General features: G+C 37.7%; 1 protein-coding gene across 2 annotated transcripts in view; it reads left to right on the forward strand.

The window, feature by feature from the left end:
* Window positions 1–26,618, forward strand: part of STK26 (serine/threonine kinase 26) — a 58,804-nt gene that overhangs the window by 13,476 nt on the left and 18,710 nt on the right. For both annotated transcript variants that reach the window (XM_055338616.1, XM_055338617.1), the window contains exon 3: window positions 21,234–21,464. In XM_055338616.1, the coding sequence (XP_055194591.1) occupies window positions 21,234–21,464 (231 nt within the window). The remainder of the gene's footprint in view (window positions 1–21,233; window positions 21,465–26,618) is intronic.

Raw genomic sequence — 26,618 nt, forward strand, 5'->3', positions numbered from 1 at the left:
TTATTCCTGAAGAAATTGGGCTCCCAGCAGACTATTCTATACAGGATGCAGATCATGGGAAATGACCCTTAATGAAATCCAATACCAGTGTTAAGCTCTTTTCAGTGAATTAGAATTGAAATGAACATTACACAGGATTCTATTTAACAAGATTCTCAATTCTCTGCTTAATTTCTCCTATAGAATAGTTTTGCAGAGCATCATTGCATCAAAGAAATTGCTCTGAATAAATATAAATTGGTTTACCTGTGAGTAAAATAAGAGGCATGTGCTAGTACACAAACAACTTCTGGTTAACAGAAACTTGTGATAATTTGTGTCAAAGCTGTCATTTTGAAGCTAAAATTGCTATAGGTGCTTTACACTATAGATGCTTAGATGATAGGGAATGAAGGAGATGGGCATTGGACTCTTTCAGTGACAAACAAAATCTTGTACCCAGAGAGCTACTTTTTTTTTTTAACTATTTATCTCTTCATGAAAAATGTGACTGTCACTGAAAGATCTTTTTTCCCCGTCACAAGCTTTCCAAAGAGCACATAAAATGAAAACGTGGGATTTGACTAGTTAAATAATGAATCAATTTTGAGTTTTAGCATAGGTGACACCTCCATGGTCGTCTTTTTGGACTGTGATTTCTGGTAATAGCAAGTGGAAAAAAAAAAACTATTACCGCTGTTGCTATGGATCTTCTATCTGCTGAGGTTTGGGCATCGTTTTGGAGGCTGCAGTGTAAACCCTGCTTAGAGAAGGTAGAATTTCATAATACCAGAGGATTACTGCTGCCTCATGAGCAAACAGAAATGTAGGTGAGGGAAAGGTGTTGGAGTCTGGAAGAAGAGAAAGACAGTATTTCCAAGAAAGGGAAAAAGTAGCCTTTTGCTTTAAAGATTAAGAATTCTCTCTATTTTTTAGAATGGGAAATTTCTCTACTTTCTGCAGAGAGGAGAAAAAGCTAACAGAAAAGGAAATTGGGGAGGTAATAGTCATTCATTTCTTTCTTGTTATGACTTCTGTGATAAAAGTTACATTTACATAATTGATTTGCTATGGCAAGGGAACATCTGTAAAGAGTCTTTTGGGTCGGGGAAAGCTTGTGAAAGATCAAGGGGGAAGAGCTGACATCATAGGGATGGTGATTTCAGCTGCTTTTCTGTTTAAGATGTGCAATTTTGATGACGTGTGTACTGGGCCAATAAATTGTTTCTAGACATTTGGAGTCATTTTGCGTGGCCTTTTGTTTATTTTTTTCTTTCTGGAGGCAAAATGAATACTTTTAATTAACAAGGAAAAGTGCTAGATTATCACTGGATTATATTTGGCTGATTTGGACTGTTACTTGGGTGGGGGGGAGGAAAGGAGGCTAGAGACAAGGAATCTTTCTTTCAAATGACTGGACTTATTATTATTATTACTTTTTCAGTAGGTGCTGGCCTTAAAAGTCTCCTTCAGGGAATGATTAAAACAGTTATTTGGAGCATTGCAAGGCTGAGTAGCATTCAGATTTACTTTAAAATAAGTTTGCTTAATGACTTTTTAGCACCACTTGACTTATTTCTTGGCTAACAGAAGAGTTCTACATAGCATGTAGTACAATTGCTTTTTTTTCTAAGAACACATGTCACTACTAAATACTGTATTCTATTGTTGGCTTTTAACTTTTCACTGGTTTAAAAGGTATAAATGTCTTCATACCTGAAAAACAAATGAAGATTGTTTTCTGCTGGGGGATTACAGCCTCCACCCTACGTTCCAATGTTCACACACATGTCAGGGTTCTTTGGGAGAGTCAATCTGTATAACTAGAAGCATTTTAATTTCTCTTGTGTGTGTTTTTTGAGTATAGTGTATCATGCAGTGTTAGTGTATGTATGATCCTGATTGAAAAGTAAAGCACAGTTTTAGACGATTTTTAAAAACTCCTCTAACTGGAGAGAGGATCTCTTTGTTGTGAAAGAATGTTTATTTAATATGGACAAATGGTTCCAGAGCTTGAGAATTAAATTAATTTTTTTTCCTTGTAGGAAACTAAATCATTTCCTCCTAGGTACTAGAAGGAAAAATGTGGTGTATTCTGTTCCTCTATACTCCGAAATCATGCCTGCATGCATCTCCTCAAATGGAAAATGAGGAGATTGTATAGGTAACCCTTAAGCTCTGAAACTGTGCATGTGGGGGATTCTGCTCAGGAGTCTGGACTAAGTTATTTACAAAAGATAAGGCACACATGAATGAATATATATATATATATATATATATATATATATGGATCAGGTACCTGTTGCAAACAAATTTTGAATCAGATATAATTAATTTTCTGCTGTGGCAATTAATGTATAATTCTCTACTGTGTAATTATAATGAAGCTGCAATGTTTAGCTTATGCTTTGTACAAAAGCGTCTGGAAATTTTGGATTTTAACTTCTCCGTAGTAAATACTTTTGAATGCCTGTGTTATTTGTAAATAATAACGATCACCTTCATAAAAAAATAATGATCACCTTCTTCTAGTAATGTTTTTGGACCTTTGTTAATCTAACACAGCTTTTTTTCAACCATAGTTGCCATCTGAACCTCAAAACAAAATGATTCAAGTTAATGTTTTCTTAAACTAAGATCATTCTAGATATATTAGAGCAGAGTTTATTTATTACGTACAATGGATTCTGTAAAGCAGCTGTCAGCAGACTATAGCCAAGGGCTAAGTCCTGCCTGAGGACTACAAGCTAAAAAATATTTTTTATGATTTAAAGAGTCATTAAACAAGAAGAGGAATATGTGACAGAGACCACAAAATGTACCTGGCCCACAAAGCTTAAGACTATGTGGCCCTTTTTAGAATAGTTTGCTGATCGCTGTCTTAGGGTATGGGACCACACTGAGAATTGCTGATCTAAATAAAAGAAACATTTTATAGTATATGCTCTGGGGTTAGGGATACAGTAAGGTAATAGGAAAGTTGATCTTTATGAAAATAACTGACTTTATCTATTGGTCTCATTACCATGACGCTAACTAGGTGGACATTTTTATTTGTTTTCTAGACACAAATTTTAGTGGTTGAATTATATGGAAACTTGTATTGGCAATGAACAAATGATAAATTATGTGTGTATGCAGATTTTAATATTTTTCTTAGTTTCTAAAGCAAGAAAATAAAAGTGGGCGAATTTTATAGAGGAATACAGTGGAAGGGCACTGATTGCTTTTATCACTATTTTAAATTAAAGGGTGATATCTATTAGAGAAGGAAAGTGAATAGAGTACTAAGTGTCAGACATAATCACATTTGTTTCCTCCTTGTACTGAATGAGTGTCTTTACCCTACAATTAACGTCTCAGGTACCTTGTCAGCAGTAAGGAGAATAGTACTTAATCAAAAATACATTGAAATTATTAGATCATAGCATATGAAATAATCAGGCTCTACCAAATGCCGATTAACTACTTGATTTAGTGGGGGATGTGCTATCAGCCGTAAAATATATATTGGTAAATCACAAAATTATCAATGGAGAAAAAGACTAGCAGGCATTATTTGTAATTTGCTGCTGATTTCTTTTATCTCCATATTCAGTTAATCATGAAGATCTATGAGTGTTTTTTTTTTTCCTGGAAAATGTCAGACATCATCTCTTTTATCATGGCATTCTGGCCTTTGTCCCTAAGTAGGCTTAGGGCTAGGGGCAGACATGATGGAGCTACCTGAAACACAGACTTGATTTTTCCATTCATCTGCCGAAAGCTTTCAGTGGCTCCCTTCTAGCCTGTCCAGAAATTCCAAGGAAAGATGAATCAAGCCAGCCTGCTGGGATGGTCAGGAAAGGCATCACTGGGTAGCTGAGCTGGCCTTTAGGCCTCGGTGGGAAGAAGGGAAAGAAAGGAAGGAGATGAAATTTGCCAAGGCAAGAAAGGACAAAGGGATTTCTAAGGTTGTGTTTTTCAGAATGTTTGGAGTCCTTTTGAGGTGGGCAGTGAGGATTTGTTTGGTGAGTGCTACTTTCTCTCTGGTTAGAGCTGTAAAATGATAGGGTACAAGACAACTCAAGTTGTAGATCATAGATCTTTTTGGATAACACACTGTTCAAAGCATTTTAATTACTTTGAATTGCTCATCAAGCTTATTTTGGCTATGGCAATTCAAGAACTAATTAAAGAACTTTGTCATTTGTCTCCATCCTGAGGTTATATGTTTGTCATTGCCCATCCTCACCCCACCCCCAGCTAGAAATCACTTGTTACAAAATTTAAAAAGCCAAATATTTTATAAGGGGGTCTTCCCAGTTCTAAAATAAAATGACCCTTTAACATTCCTAAAGAGACTATATAGCATATTTTTTGGGGGAAAAAAACTTAGAATTTGTACATGTATTAAAATTTTGTATTGCAAAAAAAAAATAAAAAAAATAAAATTTTGTATTGCGTATTGATTACCCTTATTGGAGAATTGCACTTTTGTTGATTGATAAATGAACAAAGACTATAAAATTTAACTAATAACATATCCTAGCCACATGGAATGCCTGGGTGGCTCAGTGGTCAAGCATCTGCCTAAGGCTCAGGGTGTGATCTCGGGGTCCTGGAATCAAGTCCTGCATAGGACTCCTCATAGGGAGCTTCTCCTTCTGCGTATATCTCTGCTCTCTCTCTCTCTCTCTCTCTCTCTCTCTCTTGCTCTATCTCTCACTCTCTCTTTCATGATTAAATAAACAAAATCTTTTTTAAAAATAAATTAAATTAATAAAATATCCTAGCCACAGTTGTGTAGAGACCATGTAAACTACCTTATGTTTAGTTTTTTAATATTTATTTATTTATTCATGAGAGACACAGGGAGGGGCAGAGACATAAGCAGTAGGAGAAGCAGGCTCCCTTCAGGGAGCCCCATGCAGGACGCCTGACGTGGGACTTGATCCCAGGACCCCGGGATCACAACCTGAGCCAAAAGCAGATGTGCAACCGCTGAGCCACCCAGGTGCCCCCAGCCTTATGTTTATAATGGCATTTGTTAAAACTTAAAAGATCCAACTCTTATTAGTAGGTATCTCATGTCAGTAGCATTTCCCCCCTTTATTTGAATACTGAATTTGTCAGATGTTGTGCTTTGGTAACATGAACAGATTTCAGCAATGTTAGCACAAATTAATGTGGGTTCAAATTGGTGAATCTGTACCTTTTAGGGTAGGGATTAGGATACTCACACATGCTATTGACAGTGGGCATAGAATAGGATGGAGATAGGTTTGAGAGTTTTCAGTTCAGGAAAAGTTGGTAAACTTCAAGAGGAGGTTAATATACAACAAAAAGCAGAAGAGGTCTCCAATCTGGAATTCTTTGGGGAAATGGAAATATGACAGTATTAAGGGCCCTTTTTTTTTTCTTTTTGGCAAATGAAGTGGTACTCCCTGTGCAGGGGGAAAGGAACAAAGATAATAAAATCATCAGTGAGGATGTTGAAATCTAGCCCCTGTTTTGTTAGTGTAACAAATTTGTTCCTGTAAACGAATTTCTCACTTATGTTGGGTGCACCATGGTGCTAAGCACAGAGCTAACTTTTATGTTCATTTGTAGCAGTTCTCCTTGCCTTAGGTATTCAGGTCCAACTATTATCCACACCAATACCCCATTTTACTTGATTTCTGAGTGCATTCTTATTTAGGAATGCACTGCTTCAATTCTTTTTAAGTAGATAGGGCATAAAAAATAACAATAAGCGGTATTCTTTATACGTACACGTGCATAAACAGACACTCTGATTATATTTTTCACTTTGGAGAACTACAGAATGGGTGGTTGAAATATTTGAGACCATTCTTTTAGAGTATTCTAGAATCTCCTCTCTAGTCTTTGTATTTGTCAAAATTAAAATTCTTTGCTGTTGATGCCATCATGTTATCAGTATCATTTTCTTGGGATCATAGAATATTAAAGCCAGCAGGACCTAAGAGATAATTTTCCTTAGTCCTGAAATTCCATTGGGTAACTCTTTACAAATACAATTTGATTAAATCCGTTCAAAGTATAGATTTGATTATAGAGAAAAACATTGGAGGGAAATTATACTGCAGCCACTTTCTCATTAAGAATGAAAAGGTAAGTCTATGTAAAACTCTACTTTTTCAATCAGTGTTAATTTTCTAAAAGAACTCATGGTGTTAATAATTTAGTGCTGTGCTTACAAGCCTCAAACCTATTGATTTTAATTGGAGTTCCCCATCTAGAAGGAAGATAGGCAGTGAGCAAATCAATTTTGTTTTAATCTGATGCATTTTAATAAGGGTGCTAAAGATTCACGGTAACATTATCTGCAATAGCTCGATATTTGCCATAAGGTGTCTCTGCCTTAGGTTCTTTCCAAAGATGTTTATTTCTGAAAGTACTTGAGTGGCATCCTTTTATTTTACCTCCAGGATGGATAGCATAAAATGAGGCTCTCAATGTCCATCACGTTAAAGTGCCCTGTGTATGGGTTTGATTAAATAATGGCTTGAATAAATTAGGATACCTGTTTGATTGTTTCTATATTAATAGAATCTTTGTCTTTCTTTCACTGTATGGCCTCATCTCCCTTTTCAAAATGAATATTTTATAGGTAGAGCTTGTTATCAATCCCAGGCCATATTTATGTAACCTGTCTCGTCAGTAATAACCCCTTTATTTTATCATTAATGCTTACCATTATACCCAATCCCTGATTGAATTTTGCATTTCTGTATGCATTTAGCCCAAGTAAGTTAAAAGAAATGTACAGCAAGATAATATACAGACTGCTGCTCTTTGAGACCTTCAGTCTTTGCATTAGAGTATGAAATTGTCCTAGACAATTTCTCCAGGATCCGCAGTAGTCATGTGGTTTTGGTTAGTAGTGATTGTGGATATGCTTCCAGAATCGTATTTGCATATATTAGTGATATGCACCCTTGTGGGTATGGCTACTACCAAGTCTCCTTTGGCTATAGCTCCATATTACCTTAAGAACTGCCATTCTGCAACCTAAAGAGCTCTCCAGTAGAAAGAAAAAAATTCTCAAAGTTGTCACTTTGGAAAGTTTTTATTATGTTAATCACATGCGAGAATAGGGATTGACTTAGAATTTCATACCTATTTTAGCATCCTTCCATTTTTAATGTAAACTCCCTTGCACCAAAAGTCAGAAATCAAACTACAGATGAAAACATAAAAAAAATAATAATTAAAAAAAAAGAAAGCATAAGCCTGTGTCAAAGACCGCAGGTCAATTTGTCAACAACCTGCAAACGTCCAAGGGCTATGACAATATATGAGGCACCGCACTGGGCACTGTGAGGGTACCTGGAGCTTACGGAGACAGAGCCCCATCCTTCATGACCTTACTCGCTAGAAAAAAAGAAAGATCATGGCAATGAAAGAGAATGCAAAGATAATAAAATGTGTGCTGCATTGGAGGCTCCAGCAAAGAGCTGTGGGAGGACAGGGGATGAAGCAATTGATTCTGTTAGGTGATCAGGTTACTCTGGGGAGTTGGGAAGGTGTTTTGTTTGCTTGTTTGTTTCTTTGTTTTTAAGACATGTGGTATTACCAGAGATGGGAGAGAGTGAGAGTATTGAGGACAGGGGAAACAGCATGACTCAAAGGCTCAAAAATAAGAAAGTAAAATTGTGGGACACCTGGGTGGCTCAGTGTTTGAGCATCTGCCTTTGGCTCAGGTCATGATCCTGGGGCTCTGGGAACAAGTCCCACATCAGGCTCCCTGCAGGAAGCCTGCTTCTACCTCTGCCTGTGTCTCTGCCTCTCTCTGTGTGTCTATCATGAATAAATAAATAAAATCTTTAAAAAAGAAAGTAAAATTGTTCCCCAGTGGAGCACTGCATTTAAGTTTGTAAGTTTAAGCTACTACTCACTGAAGTTTAAGCTACTACTCACTGAATATTTGAGATATGATAAGATATCCCTGAAGTTTTTCCTTTGAGCACTTAGTTTTGTTGGTTGATATTCTGTATGATAAGCAAATATAATTACATAACTTTCTGAATATGACTTTATGAATGAAGTTACAAAGAAAGGAGAGGAAGACCAACAGAACCTTAGGTCCTGTATGAGCTGAACTTCTGGCTCCCCTGGACTTCCTTGGAGCAGTCACTCATATATAATGGGATGTGGTCAGCATGAGGGTCAAGAGGGCAGTCCGGAGAATAACTCACCCTGTTGCTCTTTATCCATCCTTGGCTTTTGAGCATGCTTCATTATAGTGTCAGAGAGTTGGGACTTGACTGCAGTCTACTAGACATTCGGAATTGCTTGCTGCAACAATGGGATAGTATAAACTTTTCATTGGAGCCATTGTGTACCACTATAGAATTAGCCATGTGGCTGGTACCAATTCATCCCCTACCTTAATGATTGCTTCAAAACTAGAGTTGGCAACTGCCAGCGATACAAGGAGGGAAACAAAGTACCTTGGCTCCTAATACCTCACAAATTCACAGTGTCAAAACAGGAAAGGATTTAGAGATTACTGAGCCCATCTCTTTCCCTCATTTTACAGATGGTGAAGCCAACATCTAATCGCTGAGTTCTTGTAATTTCCGGGATAAGCAAAATTAAGGCAATTTTGCCTGACCTCTCTGCCTTCTTTACCTCTGTAATACTTATAAGAAACCAGACCCCCTTTTTCCTTTAGAATAGCTGTAAGGTCAGAGAGAAATGAGCTAAATGATGCAATGGTATTTGCATCCAGCATTTATTGTGATGATAGCCTTAGACTTGGTTTATTGAGAGAAGAATGTGATTGTTTGCAGGATGTCTTCTTCCCCTTACCCATGGCTATAATTAAAGGTTTAAGGGAACTTCAAATCCCAGAAAGTTAGTCAAAAAGACAAAATTAGTTATTTCCGTTCATTTAAGAATCCTTAGATCCAAAGATGATTTACCTGGCTAAACAAAATAATCTGACGTTTCTACTTTCAATTAAAATGACAGGAATTTCAAGATCTATCTAGGAAATAGAGCTACTAAAAGCACTGCCAGCTAGGATTCTGTTTCTTAAGGATTTCTAAGAGGGAGGAGGTTATGGTTAAATTTCTTCTCATACTTTCTGGATTTCGTTTTTCCTTAGAAAAATATGGTACGTGGAAAAGTGACAATAGAATCAAAGGGATGTTTCATTCTTCTTTACCGGATTGTAAATTGAACTGTCTTACAAACGTGTAAAGAACTGCATTCTTCACATCTCAGAATGTGTCCTGCTTACTCCATTGTTCTTTCCCGCTGTTCTGAGCTTAGGTACAGAGAAGTAAGCTCTTTAGGAGGGCAAAGGAAGCTCTTCTCTTATCCTCTCTTGAGTAGGAGGAATTCAGATGAAGGAATATTTTCAATTAGTCTTTTGTTCTTAAAGGTGAAGTAGACTCAAAATTATTAATCAGGAGAAACTCCTCAAACTGCTATGTTATTCATGCCGCTCTGTCAAAACCTTTTGTGATAAATTCAATGAAGTTATCCTTGGCTACAATATTTTCTAAGTATTTTTGCTAATGAGGTACATTTAAAAATAGGAATAATAAACAAAAGGAAAGATAACTTAATTTTATTTCTGCCTTATGAACACATTTTTCTTGTTGCCGTGCACAAAATTGCTGGAAGTTTAAATTGTTGCTTAAGAGTTCCAAATCCTACTGTATGAGACCTTTGACTTTATGCTTTGCCAGTAAGACCAGGGCTACCTCATCCATCTCAAAACTGCCTTTTAAGTGGTAAGTAAAGACAGGGACTCCACTGTGAGATGATAAAATGCTCTGTGATGACCAGAAGGAAGACCTGGGTGGTTGTAACCACATTTTTTTACTACAGTTCATTTATTTTACTGCGAATACATAAAACCGGGCAATTGGACATCTGTATGTTGCAAAAGCAAATTATAATAACCTTTGGGAGAGATACAGAAATGTGAATGTGGCATAAAAACAGGCAAACTTGGAACATTTTCTTTATTCACTGAGATAAATATTTTGAGCTCTCAAACATGGAAATACAAACTCAGATGACTGACCACCTGAATGAAATTGACCTCAAGCCCAACTACCCATGTTTAATTTGAAACACATACAGACATACCAGTTTTTACCTTAGTTCTTATTCTGTCATATACAAAATATAGTGAAGCTAAATGTTTTATTTCAGAAATCTAAATCACACAGGTCTCTTAAGAATTTCATAAACTTTTATCAGATTCTTGTAATATCGGGCAGCCCAGGTGGCTCAGCAGTTTAGCACCTGCCTTCAGCCCAGGGCATGATCCTGGAGACCCAGGATCGAGTCCCGCATCGGGCTCCCTGCATGGGGCCTGCTTCTCCTTCTGCCTGTGTTTCTGCCTCTCTCTCTGTGTGTGTCTCATTAATAATAAATAAAATCTTTAAAAAAAAAGATTCTTGTAATATCTTTTTTTGCAACGGGTTTGCCGCCAGAACACAGGTGTCGTGAAAACCACCGCTAAACCTAAACCAAAATGGGAAAGGAAAAGACTCACATCAACATCGTCATCATTGGACACGTAGATTTGGGCAAGTCTACCACTACTGGCCATCTGATCTACGAATGTGGTGGGATCAACAAAAGAACTATCGAAAATTTTGAGAAGGAGGCTGCTGAGATGGGAAAAGGCTCCTTCAAGCATGCCTGGGTCTTGGATAAACTGAAAGCTGAACGTGAACGTGGTATCACCATTGATATCTCCCTGTGGAAATTCCAGACCAGCAAGTATTATGTGACCATCATTGATGCCCCAGGACACAGACTTTATCAAAAACATGATTACAGGCACATCTCAGGCTGACTGTGCTGTCCTGATTGTTGCTGCTGGTGTTGGTGAATTTGAAGCAGGTATCTCCAAGAATGGGCAGACCTGTGAGCATGCCCTTCTGGCTTACACACTGGGTGTAAAACAACTAATTGTTGGAGTTAACAAAATGGGTTCCACTGAACCACCCTACAGCCAGAAGAGATACGAGGAAATCATTAAGGAAGTCAGCACCTACATTAAGAAAATTGGCTACAACCCTGACACAGTAGCATTTGTGCCAATTTCTGGTTGGAATGGTGACAACATGCTGGAACCAAGTGCTAACATGCCTTGGTTCAAGGGATGGAAAGTCACCCGTAAAGATGGGAATATCAGTGGAACCACACTGCTTGAAGCTCTGGATTGCATTCTGCCAACAACTTGTCCAACTGATAAGCCCTTGCGTCTGCCTCTCCACGACGTCTACAAAATTGGTGGTATTGGTACTGTCCCAGTGGGTTGAGTGGAGACTGGTTTCTTAAGCCTGCATGGTGGTCACCTTTGCTCCAGTCAGTGTTACAACTTAAGTCAAGTGTGTTGAAATGCACCATGAAGCTTTGAGTGAGGCTTTTCCTGGGGACAATGTGGGCTTCAATGTCAAGAACGTATCTGTCAAAGATGTTCGTCGTGGCAACGTGGCTGGTGACAGCAAAAATGACCCACCAATGGAAGCAGCCGGCTTCACGGCTCAGGTGATTATCTTGAACCATCCAGGCCAAATCAGTGCTGGATATGCACCTGTGCTGGATTGTCACACAGCTCACTCACATTGCTTGCAAATTTGATGAGCTGAAGGAGAAGATAGATCGTTGTTCTGGAAAAAAGCTGGAAGATGGTCCCAAGTTCTTGAAATCTGGGGATGCTGCCATTGTTGATATGGTTCCTGGCAAACCTATGTGTGGTTGAGAGCTTCTCTGACTATCCTCCTCCAGGCTGTTTTGCTGTTCATGACATGAGACAGACGGTTGCTGTGGGTGTCATCAAAGCAGTGGACAAGAAGGCAGCTGGAGCTGGCAGATTCACCAAGTCTGCCCAGAAAGCTCAGAAGGCTAAATGAATATTATCCCCAAGACCTGCCACCCCAGTCTTAATCAGCGGTGGAAGAATGGTCTCAGAACTGTTTGTGTCAATTGGCCATTTAAGTTTAATAGTAAAAGACTGGTTAATGATAACAACGCATCGTAAAACCTTCAGAAGGAAAGGAGAATGTTTTGTGGACCATTTGGTTTGTGTGTGTGTGTGCGTGTGTGGCAGTTTTAAGTTATTAGTTTTTTAAATAAGTGCTTTTTAATGGAAACAACTTGACCAAAACTCTGTCACAGAATTTTGAGACCCATTAAAACAAAAGTTGAATGAGAAAAAAAAAAAGATTCTTGTAATATGAACCTGAGGTTGTACAAAGTGGAAAAATGCTCTGCTAACATCACATTCTTCAAAAGTTTAGAAAAAAAATATGAGTTTGTTTTATTCTTCGCATTATTAAAGTAATCTGAGTATTTATATGGTCATTTGAACAACTCTAGGCTCATATAAAATTTAGCACAAAAATATTATTTTTATTCATGGACCACGTCATCAACTTGAGGGCCTTTTTAAATGAACAGAACTGAAAGCCTCAGCGTTAAGAGTTATGGAAGTGTTAAGGGTTACGATAAATCACTGATAAAGTTGGAATTGGAGCTGTTGGTTTCCAGAGGTTGGATCCTAGGGGAATCATGGTAAAGAATACCATCACTACCTTGCCTCCCACACTCCAGAGGCTGGCCCATTCCAGTGTAGTTATTGACATGGAAAAAATGGGCCAAATATACTAACCTGGCCAGAAAGTCAAGAGTACATACAGGTCGCCTCTCTGTGGAATTGTAATATAAAATATTTGGTAATCCTGCATATCTGCAGGGATTGCCAATTGTGTAATGATTCCAAAATTGTAAGAAATCATATCATTTGGAGAAGAGGAAAATTTATTTTAAGTTTTTCAAATTCTTTCAAATTTAAAAGTTTTCAGATTCTTTAAATGTAGGGATATTACTAGGTAGACATTGAACAGTTATGTGCTCTGTTCATGATGGAAAATAATTTTGGTTTTATAGCAAAAGAGTATAATTTAAGTTACAAATTGATCCAAGCTATAGTGAAAGAACCTTACAATTAAGAGTCAGGGAAAAAAAAAAAGAGTCAGGGGAGCTGGGTTCAAGTTTGAACTTTGCTACTAGTTAACTACCTTATATCCTTGAACAGTTTAGAACCTCTCCAAGCCAGGAGGTTTTTTTCCCCTATAAAAATAGATCTTGGATCAGATGTTTGCTAACTTACTGTCTATCTCAAAGATCCTATAATTCTTTTAATTTCAGGATTTCTATTTACCTTCTTAACCTTTCCCTAACTCTGACATCATTTTGACATAAACAGTTTTAAATTTCATAGCTTCCATTTGGTGGTATTAGCCTGGGACACAGTGGGCATACAAGAAATGTTTGTTGAGAGAAGGAGTTGGTCTAAGTGACCTACACATTTCCTTCCAGCTATAAACGCCTCTGGCTATTATAGTTCTATCCAGGGAGAAATCAGTTGTGCTTGGATCATATATAGCACTTTAAAAAGATAGTGTCCTGTGGTCTTGAACATAAGCAGTACTAAGAGGTATATGGCTGTTGATTTTAAATTTTTATATTTTTTTCTGGCAATATCTTGATTAGGAAGCACTCAACAAACTTTTGAGGCAATGGTGACAGGGGCAATTGACAAATCTTAATATTAGGCAGTCATAATAGAAGTAATGGCATTTGAGGCTCTTGGAACCCCTAGAAAATGATATCTATGCATTCTACTTGTTAGATGACCGGTAATACGGACATGGAAGTAATCCAGAAAAGTGTTTCCTCTCTAGCTTGGGAGAACTAATCTGGGCAATTTCAATAGGTAACTAAGAAGATCTATCTCTAGTCTTCAGTATATTGTTGACTATAGTTTTTAATTACTCTCTATGACTGTCTGGACATCCTGAGTTCACTGCAGGTCACTCCCAGTGTTACCACTTGAGACTTTGAAGAGAGTAAGAGGTCTTCCCTTCTAAGCCTCATATTGTTAGCACATTCTTTGCTCATCATTTCCTGTTATAGCCCTCTTCATCAGTGAGTCACTGGCAGGCCTGTACACAGATCAGTCTTCGTTAAGTGCAAAAAGTATTGTGTAGCCAAGAGCATTCATGGTACGGATTTTATTTAGGTAGGGAGGCAAGTGCAAAACATATTTTGAGGTCATCTTTGCTCAGCTGGGTTCTTGGTTCTTGAAAGTTCTCTCACTTGATCTCAACCCTTCCTGGTCAAATTCTCTGAGAAATCTACCTTTTCTTGCCTAAATCTTTTATGTTTTTACACTCTGCTCCATACTAGAGGTTTTACTTTGCCTCAGAGTCAAGGAACTATTAGATTTTGTACCTTTGGTTCTTTACCACCTTTGGCTTTCCGGGTCTCCATTCTGTTAAAACCTCAAAGCTAAAAAAAACAAAAAAACAAACAAACAAACAAACAAAAAAAAACCTCAAAGCTAATTCTAATTTTGTCTACAGTTTTCTTGTTTCTCCTGATTCAGTTATTCCTACTACCCCTGGTGGGACTATCCCAAAATATAACACCTTGGCATGTTGAATATTTTAAGCTAAAGGAGTTTAAGGAAATAGCAGAAGCAGGAAGGTCACTCTAACTGACTCTCCCTCTTCCCTTCCTCCCTGCCCTTGTCCCCTGAAGCAGGTTATAAGACCCTCATGTGAGAGGTGTTCTCATAGTACATAGTACTCACAGAGAGAGAAAGGAGCAGCTCTGTCATCTCTGTCTCCAAAGACAAAAGGGTGCCAAGAAGAATCTGAACAAACAGACCTTGCTATGTTTCCCCCAGTTTACTACATTTAGCTCATACTCTTTGCCCTTGTTTACAGTTTTTTGCCCTTTGTCAAACCCAGCATGAAAACACACCAGTTTAGGGGTCCCTGGACAGCTCTGCCAGTTGAGCAACTGACTCTTGGTTTTGGCTCAGGTCATGGTATCTCTCTCTCTCTCTCTCTCTCTCTCTCTCATAAATAAATAAATAAATAAATAAATAAATAAATAAATAAATAAATAAATTATTTTTTAAAACCTTACCAGTTTAACCATTTCTGAGTCTTCATTTCCTTATGGAGGCTCCGGTATCATGTAAAATTTATGTGATTTTTTTCTGTTAACTCATCTTTGTGAGTTTTATTTCAGAACCAGCCAGGGACCTTAAGAGGGTCAAGGAAACCTTTTTCCTTCCCTCCACCCCCATCCACAATTTGTACGCATTATCTACTAGCTAAACTTTTATTCTTTGCCAATGTTGACTGTTATCTCAAACCTGTCATCAATCAGATCTGAACCTATTATTACATTGACCACTATTGTGTTTTTAAAAATGTTCAAAGATACACACACAAAGAGTATGGGAGATTGCACTCTGGGCTATCCTGCCTCAGTTTTGTGGTGCTTCCTGGGGTCTGACCCTTTGGGTGGTGAAGGAATAAACGGAATTACCAAAAAAAAAAAAAAAAAAGAATACAGGATACGTTGTGTGTGTTTTGGTAAATATTACTTTTCTAGTCTTATTTGAGGGTAGGCCCTAATTTTAGAAATTTGTCCTTAGAAGTATTTCAGACTAAATTTTTAAAATACAGCTATGTATATATAAATACCGAAGTCCCTTTGGTTTAATTTTAATATCCAAGTTGTCCACTTTGAGTGTGCACAGTTAGAAGTGAGCCATGGGCTTACCTGGGAAAAATAGGGGTGATGAGTTTCCTATTATCAAGGATACAAATTTCAGATGTCTTCTCGGTGGTTCCCAATGCTGATGTCAAGTCTGGTGCCAAAATGACTACATAGGAAGTAGTTTGGAGCACTTTAAAACAAAAACTTATTGCTGGGCACTAATTTCAGAGATCCCAAATCAGTACTTTGGGGATGATGCCTAGATATCTGCATTTTAAAAGTTGTCCTGGTGATTCTAATGTGTAGCCAGGACTGGAGAGTCCCTAGAGAACCCTTAAGAATCCTTCCAACCCTCTGATTCTGTGATTTCAGTATGAAAGAAGGCTTCTTCCATCTGCCACTGACTCTTTCCACAGTCAAATGTCCCTTTTGGGCATCCTAAGAGTATTTTCACACCGAAAGCTTGTTACTGCCCTTACTGTTTAAATAGTAATGATAACTTCTGTCTAAGATTCAGATTTGTGACAATGTGCTTAGAGCTGGAGAGTTCAAATCCAAGCACAGCCCAACAAGTACAGAAGGTCAAGGAATAATGTGAATGTCCTGAGGTAGACCTGTGAGGTTCCCATGTGCACAGACCTGTTTTTGTGAGGCATGTATAAATCATCTACCGTTAGTTGTAAATCCATGTGAAGTTAACATAACCATTGCTCCCATTGGCTTCTGCTACAGAGCTTAGAACTCCATCCTGCGCCATGGCTTTGAGAAGTCAGTGCAAATACAGATCTAGTAGTAAACTGAGATCTTGCAGTAGAGATAGGAAGATCAGGAGATTTTAATATTCTTTGGAAATTCTTAATATTCTCTAATATTTTAATATTCTTAAAATTCGATTTGGATGAAGAGGTTACTGACTGAACTTGATTTTCTTAGAGACTCTGAAGAAGAGTGATGTGAACAAGTAAGCAAATCAGTTTCTTCATACAGGTTGTTTTCTTTCTTTTTTTTATAAAAAGATTTTATTTATTTATTCACGAGACACGGGGTTGGGGGTGGGCAGAGACACAGGCAGAGGGAGAAGCAGGCTCCATGCAGGGAACCAGATGTGGGATTCGATCCCAGGTCTCCAGGATCAAGCCCTGGGCTGAAAGCAGCGCTAAACTGCCAAGCCACCCAGGCTGCCCCAAATAGGTTGTTTTTGTTTTTTCTTTTAATAAAATAATTTTTTATTGGTGTTCAATTTACCAACATACAGAATAACACCCAGTGCTCATCCGTCAAGTGTCCCCCTCAGTGCCCATCACCCACTCACCCCCACCCCCTGCCCTCCTCCCCTTCCACCACCCTAGTTCGTTTCCCAGAGTTAGGAGTCCTTATGTTCTGTCTCCCTTTCTGATATTTCCCACACATTTCTTCTCCCTTCCCTTATATTCCCTTTCGTTATTATTTATATTCCCCAAATGAATGAGACCATATAATGTTTGTCCTTCTCCAGTTGACTTACTTCACTCAGCATAATACCCTCCAGTTCCATCCACGTTGATGCAAATGGTGGGTATTTGTCATTTCTAATGGCTGAGTAATATTTCATTGTATACATAGACCACACCTTCTTTATCCATTCATCTTTCGATGGACACCGAGGCTCCTTCCACAGTTTGGCTATTGTGGACATTGCTGCTATAAACATCGGGGTGAAGGTGTCCCGGCGTTTCATTGCATCTGAATCTTTGGGGCAAATCCCCAACAGTGCAATTGCTGGGTACTAGGGCAGGTCTATTTTTAACTCTTTGAGGAACCTCCACACAGTTTTCCAGAGTGGCTGCACCAGTTCACATTCCCACCAACAGTGTAAGAGGGTTCCCTTTTCTCCGCATCTTCTCCAACATGTGTTGTTTCCTGCCTTGTTTTCTATTTATGAAATTGCTTGAGATGTTTACCACGTATTTGCTTGATTTTGCCCTTGCACAAAAAAAGAAAAAAAAACAGGAAGAAAACCTGTCCTGATTAAGATTTGGCATACTTTGGTTTAAAAAGCTTGTGAGATGGTGAAGGGAAAGATAGAACTTCGGGATTATCTATCCAATATTCAGGACTTGGTAAACAGGGCAGGGATCTCTATCCTTCAGAAGTCAAAGAGGTGAGGTTCTACTCCTAAGAAGCTGTTTTCATGATTCATCCCAAAATAAAGGAGTGGAAAAGTACAAACATTGTGTAAAAGCATTCACTTTTCCTTTCTCCAAATTGGTACTCCTTGATTTAAAATCGGAAACTACAATGAGTTAGGATTCACTTCAGAGCTAGTTTAAGATGCAAAATGTGATTCGATGTTTAAATCTTTGTTTACATACTTTCAGGAACCCATTTTATTACAGAACAGCTGTGTTCTCCCGGGGTTGATTGTTTCAGCGAAATCCTTTTAAAACATGAATTAAGGAGATTAGGGTTTAATCTTTGTTGCTTACAACAACGAAAAATCTTGTTACAAAGTTAACGAATACACTTCCTAGTCCAGAATGTGTTATCAGAGAGTGCGTACTATGTATTTTTTAATCAGATGGTATACTCACAACTTTCAGTTTTGTTTTGTGGTTTTATCAGAAAAATGGAAAGATGTTTCTTTTATTTTTCCAAATCCACTGAATTTGGCAACGTATAGAACTTTGGTGAGTAGTTTTGCCACAAAGTGCTAGAAAGACAAGAACCACCACCAAAAAAACCCCAAACCAAACAAAAACAAAACAGAAGAACCATCACCAAAAGTAGGAAGAGGTAACTGGTGGGTTAGCTACCATGTGATATTAATTGTAACAAGGTACAATTTCTTGCTAAGGGAACACCAAGGAAATTAATCATGATGGTACTCAAATTTTAGGGAAGGTGTATAATAAAATGTAAGCATTAAAGACACATTTGCAGCCTACTAGAAATCTAAATTATTTTTAAAAGCCCCTGTGGGCAGCTCAAGCTGTTTGTTCAATGTAGGTACTGGAGATGGTTGGGGATAACAAGTAGCTTGCAGTATCAAAGAGACTACTACATGGGAATCAAAGAGACTACTACATGGGAAGTGCATCTTCTAGAATTGGGAAAAAATCAATCAAGGAGAATGGGGAAGCTTATAAAGTAAGAAGGTCATGTACAAACTGAATTTGGGCAGGTTGAAAAAGGTGAAATTTTTCAAAATCAGTCGTAAGCTTTTAGTTACTCAAAGACAGGCAGTTTAATGGAATCGTTAGTGGATCTATTTGATGCTGTTGATGCAAACAACTTGATGAGAAACAAAAATAAACTTTAATGATCTCTTTGTCTAATAAAAGAAGATGTAAGGGAACAGGCTAACTCTCTAATTGTCTCCTGAAATTGTTGATAAGGTAAAATTGTAGTAAATGAACAGATAATGCAGGTCCAGTTGACATTAAATATATACGGCTCACCAGAACTAGATAGCATCCTTCTATATTTTGAAGCATTTAAGTACAAATTAATAATGTGAGGATATTTCTGAATCAGGAAAGGACAGTGAATTTATGAATATCTGAAGGATTTTCTACGCTTCATCCTAGATTTTATTGTAGCAAAATACTGACTTACTCTAGATTCCTACTGGGAGATGAGTTGTAGAGGCTCAGCATATTACCATTTCCAAATGAGCACTAGCAATTATTATGATCAAGGCAGAGGATCTTATTTCAGCCATTGATGAGAACATTACGTACAGATAGGATCCCAAGTAAAGAGAAAAAATAGACTTATAGATTCTTGAGTCTTCTTCATTCCGTATTGTTTACATGGTGGTTTAGTAGTATAGGTGGGGTATTGGAATATCAGAGCTGGAAAGAGAAGGAGTGTGAAAAGGTAATGTTCTGCTGGCAGAATTTTAGAATTTTAAACAATTCACCTACTTATAGCTTAGGTTAGGTGTTCTCTCACCATGGCTACCCTTGTGTTAATATGCAAACTCTGTCTAGTCAGCTGCTTTATTTGAAAAAGTGCCCACCCCCTTTTTTTGAAGTATAATTCACACACAATGTTATATGAGTTTCAGGCTTACAATATAATGATTCATACATTACTTAGTGCTCACCAGGATAAGTATAGTCACCATCTGTCACCAAACAATGTTACTGTGATATTGTTGACTATATTCCCTATGCTGTACTTTTTCATCTCTAGGACTTATTTATTTTATAACTGAAGTTGTACTCTTAATCCCCTTTATCTATTTTGCCTGGCCACCCCCCAACCCCTTATTCTCTGGCAACCATCAGTTTGTTCTCTGTATGTGGTCTGTTTTTTGTTTTGTTTTGTTTTGTTTAGATTCCACATAGAAATGAAATCACATGGTATTTGTCTTTGTCTGGCTTATATCACTTAGCATAATACCCTCTAGTTTCATCCATGTCATCACAAATGGCAAGATCTTGCTCTTTTTTATGGCTGAGTAATACTGTATCATATATGTACCACATCTTCTTTATCCATTCATCTATGGATGAACACTTGGGCTGCTTCCATATTTTGGCTATCATAGGTAAGGCTGCAATAAACATAGGGGTATACGTATCTTTTAGAATTAATGTTTTCAATTTCTTTGCGTAGATACCTAGTAGTGGAGTTACTGGATCATATATGTCTATTTTTAATTTTTTGAGGAACCTCCATACTGTTTTCCACAGCGGCTATACCTATTTACATTCCCACTAATAGTGCACAAGGGTTCCTTTTTCTCCACATCCTCACCAACACTTGTTATTTTTCTGGTCAGTCATTCTGACAGGTGTAAGGTAAATAACTCATTATGGTTTTGATTTGCAATTCCGTGATTAGTGATGTTGAACATCTTTTCATGTATCTGTTAGCCATCTGGATGCCTTTAGAAAAATGTCTATTCTGGGGTTGCCTGGGCGGCTCAGTCAGTTTAAATATCAGACTCTTGATTTCAGCTCAACATCTCAGGGTCCTGGGATTGAGGCCCACCTCAGGCTCCATGCTCAGCCAGGAGTCTGCTTGAGATTCTCTACCTCTCCCTCTGTCCTTCCTACCTGCTTGCGTGTGTGCATGCACACTCTCCCTCTCTAATAAATAAATTAAATCTTAAAAAAATAAAAATGTCTATTCAGATCTTTTGCCCATTTTTAAATCAGAGTATTTTATTTGTTTTTTTTTTTGGTATTGAATTGTGCAAGTTTTATATATAATTTAGGTATTAACCCTTTATCAGGCATATTATTTGCAAATATCTTCTGCTATTCAAATAGGTTGCCTTTCATTTTGTTGGCGGTTTATTTCGCTGTGCAAAAGCTTTCTATATTGATGTAGTTCCAAAAGTTTATTTTTGTTTTTGTTGCCTTTGCCTAAGGAAATATATCTAGAAAAAAATGTTGCTAAGGCCAATGTCAAAGTTAGAAGTACCTGACCCTTTGGCAGGCATCAGAGATAACATTTGCTGTACAGGATTGTTTGTGGTAACAGCTAAGCCCAGTTAGTGTGGGTGATCCAGGAGAATATGGACTAGCTGGCTGTTTGGGATTATAATTGCTCTAACAAAGCACATGTGGAGGAGAGTCAAGGGAGTTTGTGTGCTTTTTAAAATGTGTTATTGCCTTCGTGATTTATTTTCCTTTCATTTAAAAAAACTTTGATGCAAAACATTTGTGTTCTTTTCTTTCTTTCTCTCTCCCCGCCCCCCTTAGAATAACATAGCAGATCCAGAAGAACTGTTCACAAAATTAGAACGCATTGGGAAAGGCTCCTTTGGAGAAGTTTTCAAAGGAATTGATAACCGTACCCAGCAAGTGGTTGCTATTAAAATCATAGACCTTGAGGAAGCCGAAGATGAAATTGAAGACATTCAGCAAGAAATAACTGTTTTGAGTCAGTGTGACAGCTCATATGTAACAAAATACTACGGATCATATTTAAAGGTAATGTGTGTGCTGTATTATTTAAGTCATAAGGGATTTTCATTATAAGTTTTTCTCTTTTTTTAATTCTACTTTTTGAAAGGCGATGTCTTAAATTAAGATTTGGCAGTCTTTGGCCTCCAGGCAGAATCCAGCTCCATTTATAGTGCCAAATAGACTGTTTTTAGATTTAGCAGCTGTATCCTGAATGCATCCCAGCACTCAGCTGCACTGTTATTCCACACCTGAACATTGGGTTGACAGAGGAGCAGAAATGCAGCTGGTCCTTGAGACACATCCTTTGTCAGGAAAGAGCTTTCCCCCTGGGCTTTCACACATTATTCTCAATGGTCCAGTCTGTCTCAACCTCAGAATTGATGGAATGTGTAAGTATGTCATTTATTCCATGGAGTTACAGTGGTTATTTACACATCTTTTTCTCCCTCCATATTATGAGCTCCTTGATGGCAGGGAGTTCAGCTCATCCAGTCTTGGTTTTTCCATCACTTAGCATAGGACATGGCGCATCTTCAGCACATGATAAATATCTGTTGAAGTGGAGGCAGATGGAATACTGTCTATCCTCCCCCTTTCCCCCACAGAAGTTGGAATTTTAGTTTCCAGGATCATGGGATTAGCAGACACCTGAGGTTGCAGCAGATGGAGGTATGACTGCATAATACAACCCTCTGGTTAGTAAAACCCAGGAGTCCTTGGGTTCCAGAGTCAGAAGTCAGGATCTGTGTCTATTGAAATGTGAAAAACAAAAAGAAAACTATGTTAAAATTAAAATTTTTTATCCCTATGTTGAAAATTTTCAAAGAAGGGCGATGTTCGATCTTCACTTTTCAGAGTTTACAAATGGGAGGAAGAGTTTTTTTGTTTGTTTGGTCAGTTGGTTTTTTTGTTCATCTATCTCTGGGACAAAAAGGGTATGTTTATAACTCATCAAGTTATTGGCCTGCATAAGAATTAATGCTATCTTTTTGTATTCTGCTGACCAAAGGATAATTAATACATAATTAAGGAAACCCTAGGATAATAACCTAACTATATTAGTTATTACTGATTTAGAAATCATAAATTTTGCTGCCTTTTTACAAAGCCCATTTATTCTGTTATTACACAAATTAGAAATGTGGTGTAAATGCATAGCAGAATAAATCCTTATGCAGCCTGTCACTATGTATCATACACTGTATTAGGTGCTGGAGATATAAAAATGAATAGCCTAGGACACCTGGGTGGCTCAGTAGGTTGAGCCTCTGGCTCTTGGTTTTGACTCAAGTCATGATCTCAGGTCGTGGGATTGAGCCCCGTATCAGGCTCCACACTCAGCACAGAGTCTGCTTCGTGATTCTCTCCCTCTGCCCCATCCCTCCCTCCCCCATAAGTAAATAAATCTTTAAAAAAATGAAGAACTCACCCTGCCATGAGGGATCTCACAGTCCCACATCGCACTAAAAGGGTGCAGATTTTGTGATTAAAAATATGTACAAGGTCCAGATGGGTACACAAACAAGCAAGTAGTCACTTCTAGCATTTTGTGGGGAAGGCAGTAGTGTGAAGGATAGGCTTCCAAGAGAAAATGTTAATTCCTAGCCAGTTTACTTCTCAGTGTTAGCCATTAGTCTCTTTTATTGTACACACAATTGTTTAATCCTTTGTGGCATATTTTGCTTCTGAATTCTCCTACAAAACTTATTTAGCAGGTCAGACTACTTTAGGAATCCTGAGTGATCACTCAGTAGCGATACATTTAGGTCTCCCTCCTGATTGCCATAGCAGGCTTGGTTTGAGGCAGCCTCAGGAACTTGTTGTTGTTATTGTTGTGTGTGCTGTTTACTCATTCTGTTTACTCTTTCTGGATTGAATCCTGATAATTCCAGACCTTCTCTATTGCAAACCTCAACCTTTGGTATTCTTAGGCATCTGTAACAGGTAAGCTTTTTTTTTGGTAATCAACTGAAAATATTCAATGAGTCCTATTTCAAATGGCCTATTCTAATTACCTTGAAAATGGGTACCAATGTGGTGTTGACTGTTTCATTGGTTCTTTATAGCCTCCATTGACTCAGATTCAGGACTCTCATGGAAAATGGATTATAGCTGTTTGTATTATTTATTCTTAAGAGTTCATGTTTTTAAAAATTCCCCTCATACTGTACATGTACCACTCACCCGATAAATACTTAATATTTAAATAAATAAAAGATTGTCCTGTTCAAGCCTTGATTATAGAATGTCCTCAGACTAATCTGTGAACCAGGGCCATTATCTATGATGTCTTCTTAAAGGATCAAACAGAATTATTTTTATCCTCTTTAACCATCATTAATTAAAGTCTGTGATATGAAAGACTACTTTGAAGAACATGTTACTTCTTGATAAAATTGTAGAAATTCACAGCTGGCTGATACTGATTATTTGTATCCGGAATCTGTTTACATTGAAGTAAATAAATGTGTGTGTATTATCTCTAGATACATGTGCATATATATACACACAGAAGTAGCTTATGATTTTATAACCTTTTAATATCATTTATTTAAATTACCAACTTAAACTGACCAACTTGTTTATTTTCCATTTATATTAAAACAGAGTGGGACTCTGTGAGCTTGCTTTCTTTTTAAGAAAACTAAAATCACATCAAATATAACAGGGTTCTGTTTAATGCAGTCAATATAACTCAAGGCTACATCCTCTGAGTACCATCAGGGACCTGCATTATCAATCGACTTATGTTTTTATTGTGACCCATCCTTCCATTTCAGATGATATGGGGGATTTTGTGAGTCAAGTTAATTGAGTATTATAGGATATGGGTTTTTCTCAGGTTGTCTTTGGATATCATACATAAAAGCAAGACCTCATTGTAGGCTGGAGGAAAAGTTACTGCATTTGAAAGAAAATTATATGCTCTCTGAAACTGTATGCAGTTGTAGTGATTTCCTTGAAACATGCGAAAATGTACAAGGTATTCATTTTGACTGAGCTCACTGTATAACTTCATTTTTAAAACCAAGAGTAAAAGCCAGACAAACATCAGTATGACCACAGTATTTTCCTTTAATTTTAGTTCACTGCCGATTTTCTTGAGAGACAAAGTTAGTCTTTATGAAGAGTGCTAAAATAAGCAAACCCTTCCCTTCTGATCTCATAATATTGGAAAAATCTTTTATAATCTTTAAATATTTTTCTAGTTCAATGTAAATCTTAAAATGAAGCTCACTCAGGCATTGAATAAAATTTGAATCATGCCTTTATTTGCTGCTTAAAATCACCTTTAGATTTCTGTTTATATTAAGGAAATATGCCCCCTCCACATACCACCACCTTGATATTTATTTTAAAAAATTGAATGAAGTAAAATATTCTAGAATAGAGTCTGTAAAGTTTTGTGACCTTCTCACTATTTTTCCTGAGATTTGTGTGTGTGTTTACTCCCGGTGTATGGTGAATGTTTCTGGAATGTTCCTTAGTTAAAAATGGTTTTTCAGAGTTTTCTTATAAACTTGAAGGAAATTGAAGAGGGAAAAATTTTCTCCTTCATACAATGTTTTTTTTTTCAAAATAAATATGGCTTAAACTTGAAATAACACACCACTAAGGAGTCCCATATTAGATTCAGTGTAGCAGATATTTATTTATTGAGTGCCCTACTATGTATATTCCTCTCATTCTGCATGTTGCTCTGGTCAGTCTCATTCACTTTACCACAACAACTTCTTCTTCCTTTTTTTAAGATATATTTATTTATTTGAAAGGCAGGGCAGAGGGAGAGAATCTCCAGCAGACTCAATGCTGAGTGCGAGCCCGGTGCGGGGCTCAATCCCACAACCCTGAGATCATAACCTCAGGCAGAATCACGAGTCGGACACCTAACCGACTGAGCCAGCCAGGTGCCCTCTATCACAACAACTTCTAAATTCATGTCTCTGGTTCTATCCTCTCTCCTTAGCCCCAGATAAATGTATCTAACTTGCCCACTTATCTGTGGGTACATCAAATACAATAACCCTAGCAATGGACAGGAGCATTGGAACAAGAACTTGAGCATGATTTTGGTGAGGGTAGAGTCTAGAGAAGCTATTCTAGTTTGGAAGAAAACGATACAGGGGCAATAAAGTGTGTGGCAAGATGATCTCTCCTGTCCCCTGCAGTTCTATAAAATTTTGCATACTGTTTTCTTTTTTATTGTGGTAAAATATACAGCATAAAATTAACCATTTTAAGTGGACAGTTCTTTTTTTTTAAAGTGGACAGTTCTGTGGCAGCAAGTGCCTTCATGTTATTGTGCAACCATCACCACCCTGCATCTCCAGAGCTTTTTCATCTTCCTCAAAGGAAGCTCTATCTGCATTAAACTCTAATTCCGCATTGTCTCCTCTCCACAGTCCCTTGTCACTTCCTTTCAACTTTTTGTCCCTATGAATTTGGTGACTATCTGACTTGCATTGTACATTTTGGATTATATGGTTGGTGTTATGACTGACTAGGAGATTCACAGAACAGCCCATTTAATTCAACATGTATTTAACATATAGTACAATAATCACCCCTGAAACATGCGTAATGCGTATTCTCATCATCTTTTTTCTACGAACAAATGATGCAGGACTCTTCCTAGGACCCTGGGATCACGCCCTAAGACAAAGGCAGACACTTACCCACTGAGCCACCCAAGTGCCCCTTGATGCAGGACTTTAAACTTATTCCTCCAGCCCATTGTTAGGATATGTGGATCATTCTGTTAGTGGGGAAGTAGAGTTTTTCCTTCAGGGACTTCCTCTGCTTCAGTGTGCCAGATATACGGTCATGATTTACAATCACTTTTGGAATTTTAAACCGGCATGTAGATACCATCTCAGACTTTTAAATGATTTGGTTTTTATTTTTTTTTTTGAAGTTCAATTTGCCAACATATAGCATAACACCCAGTGCTCATCCCGCCAAGTGCTCCCCTCAGTGCCCATCACCCAGTCACCCCAACCCCCTGCCCACCTCCCCTACCACTACCCTTGTTCATTTCCCAGAGTTAGGTGTCTCTCATGTTTTGTCACCCTCACTGATATTTTCACTCATTTCCTCTCCTTTCCCTTTATTCCCTTTCACTAATTTTTATATTCCCCAAATGAATGAGACCATATAATGTTTGTCCTTTTCCGATTG

This window comes from Nyctereutes procyonoides, unplaced genomic scaffold (genome assembly GCF_905146905.1).
Source record: "Nyctereutes procyonoides isolate TBG_1078 unplaced genomic scaffold, NYPRO_anot_genome, whole genome shotgun sequence".
NCBI classification, from domain to species: domain Eukaryota; kingdom Metazoa; phylum Chordata; class Mammalia; order Carnivora; family Canidae; genus Nyctereutes; species Nyctereutes procyonoides.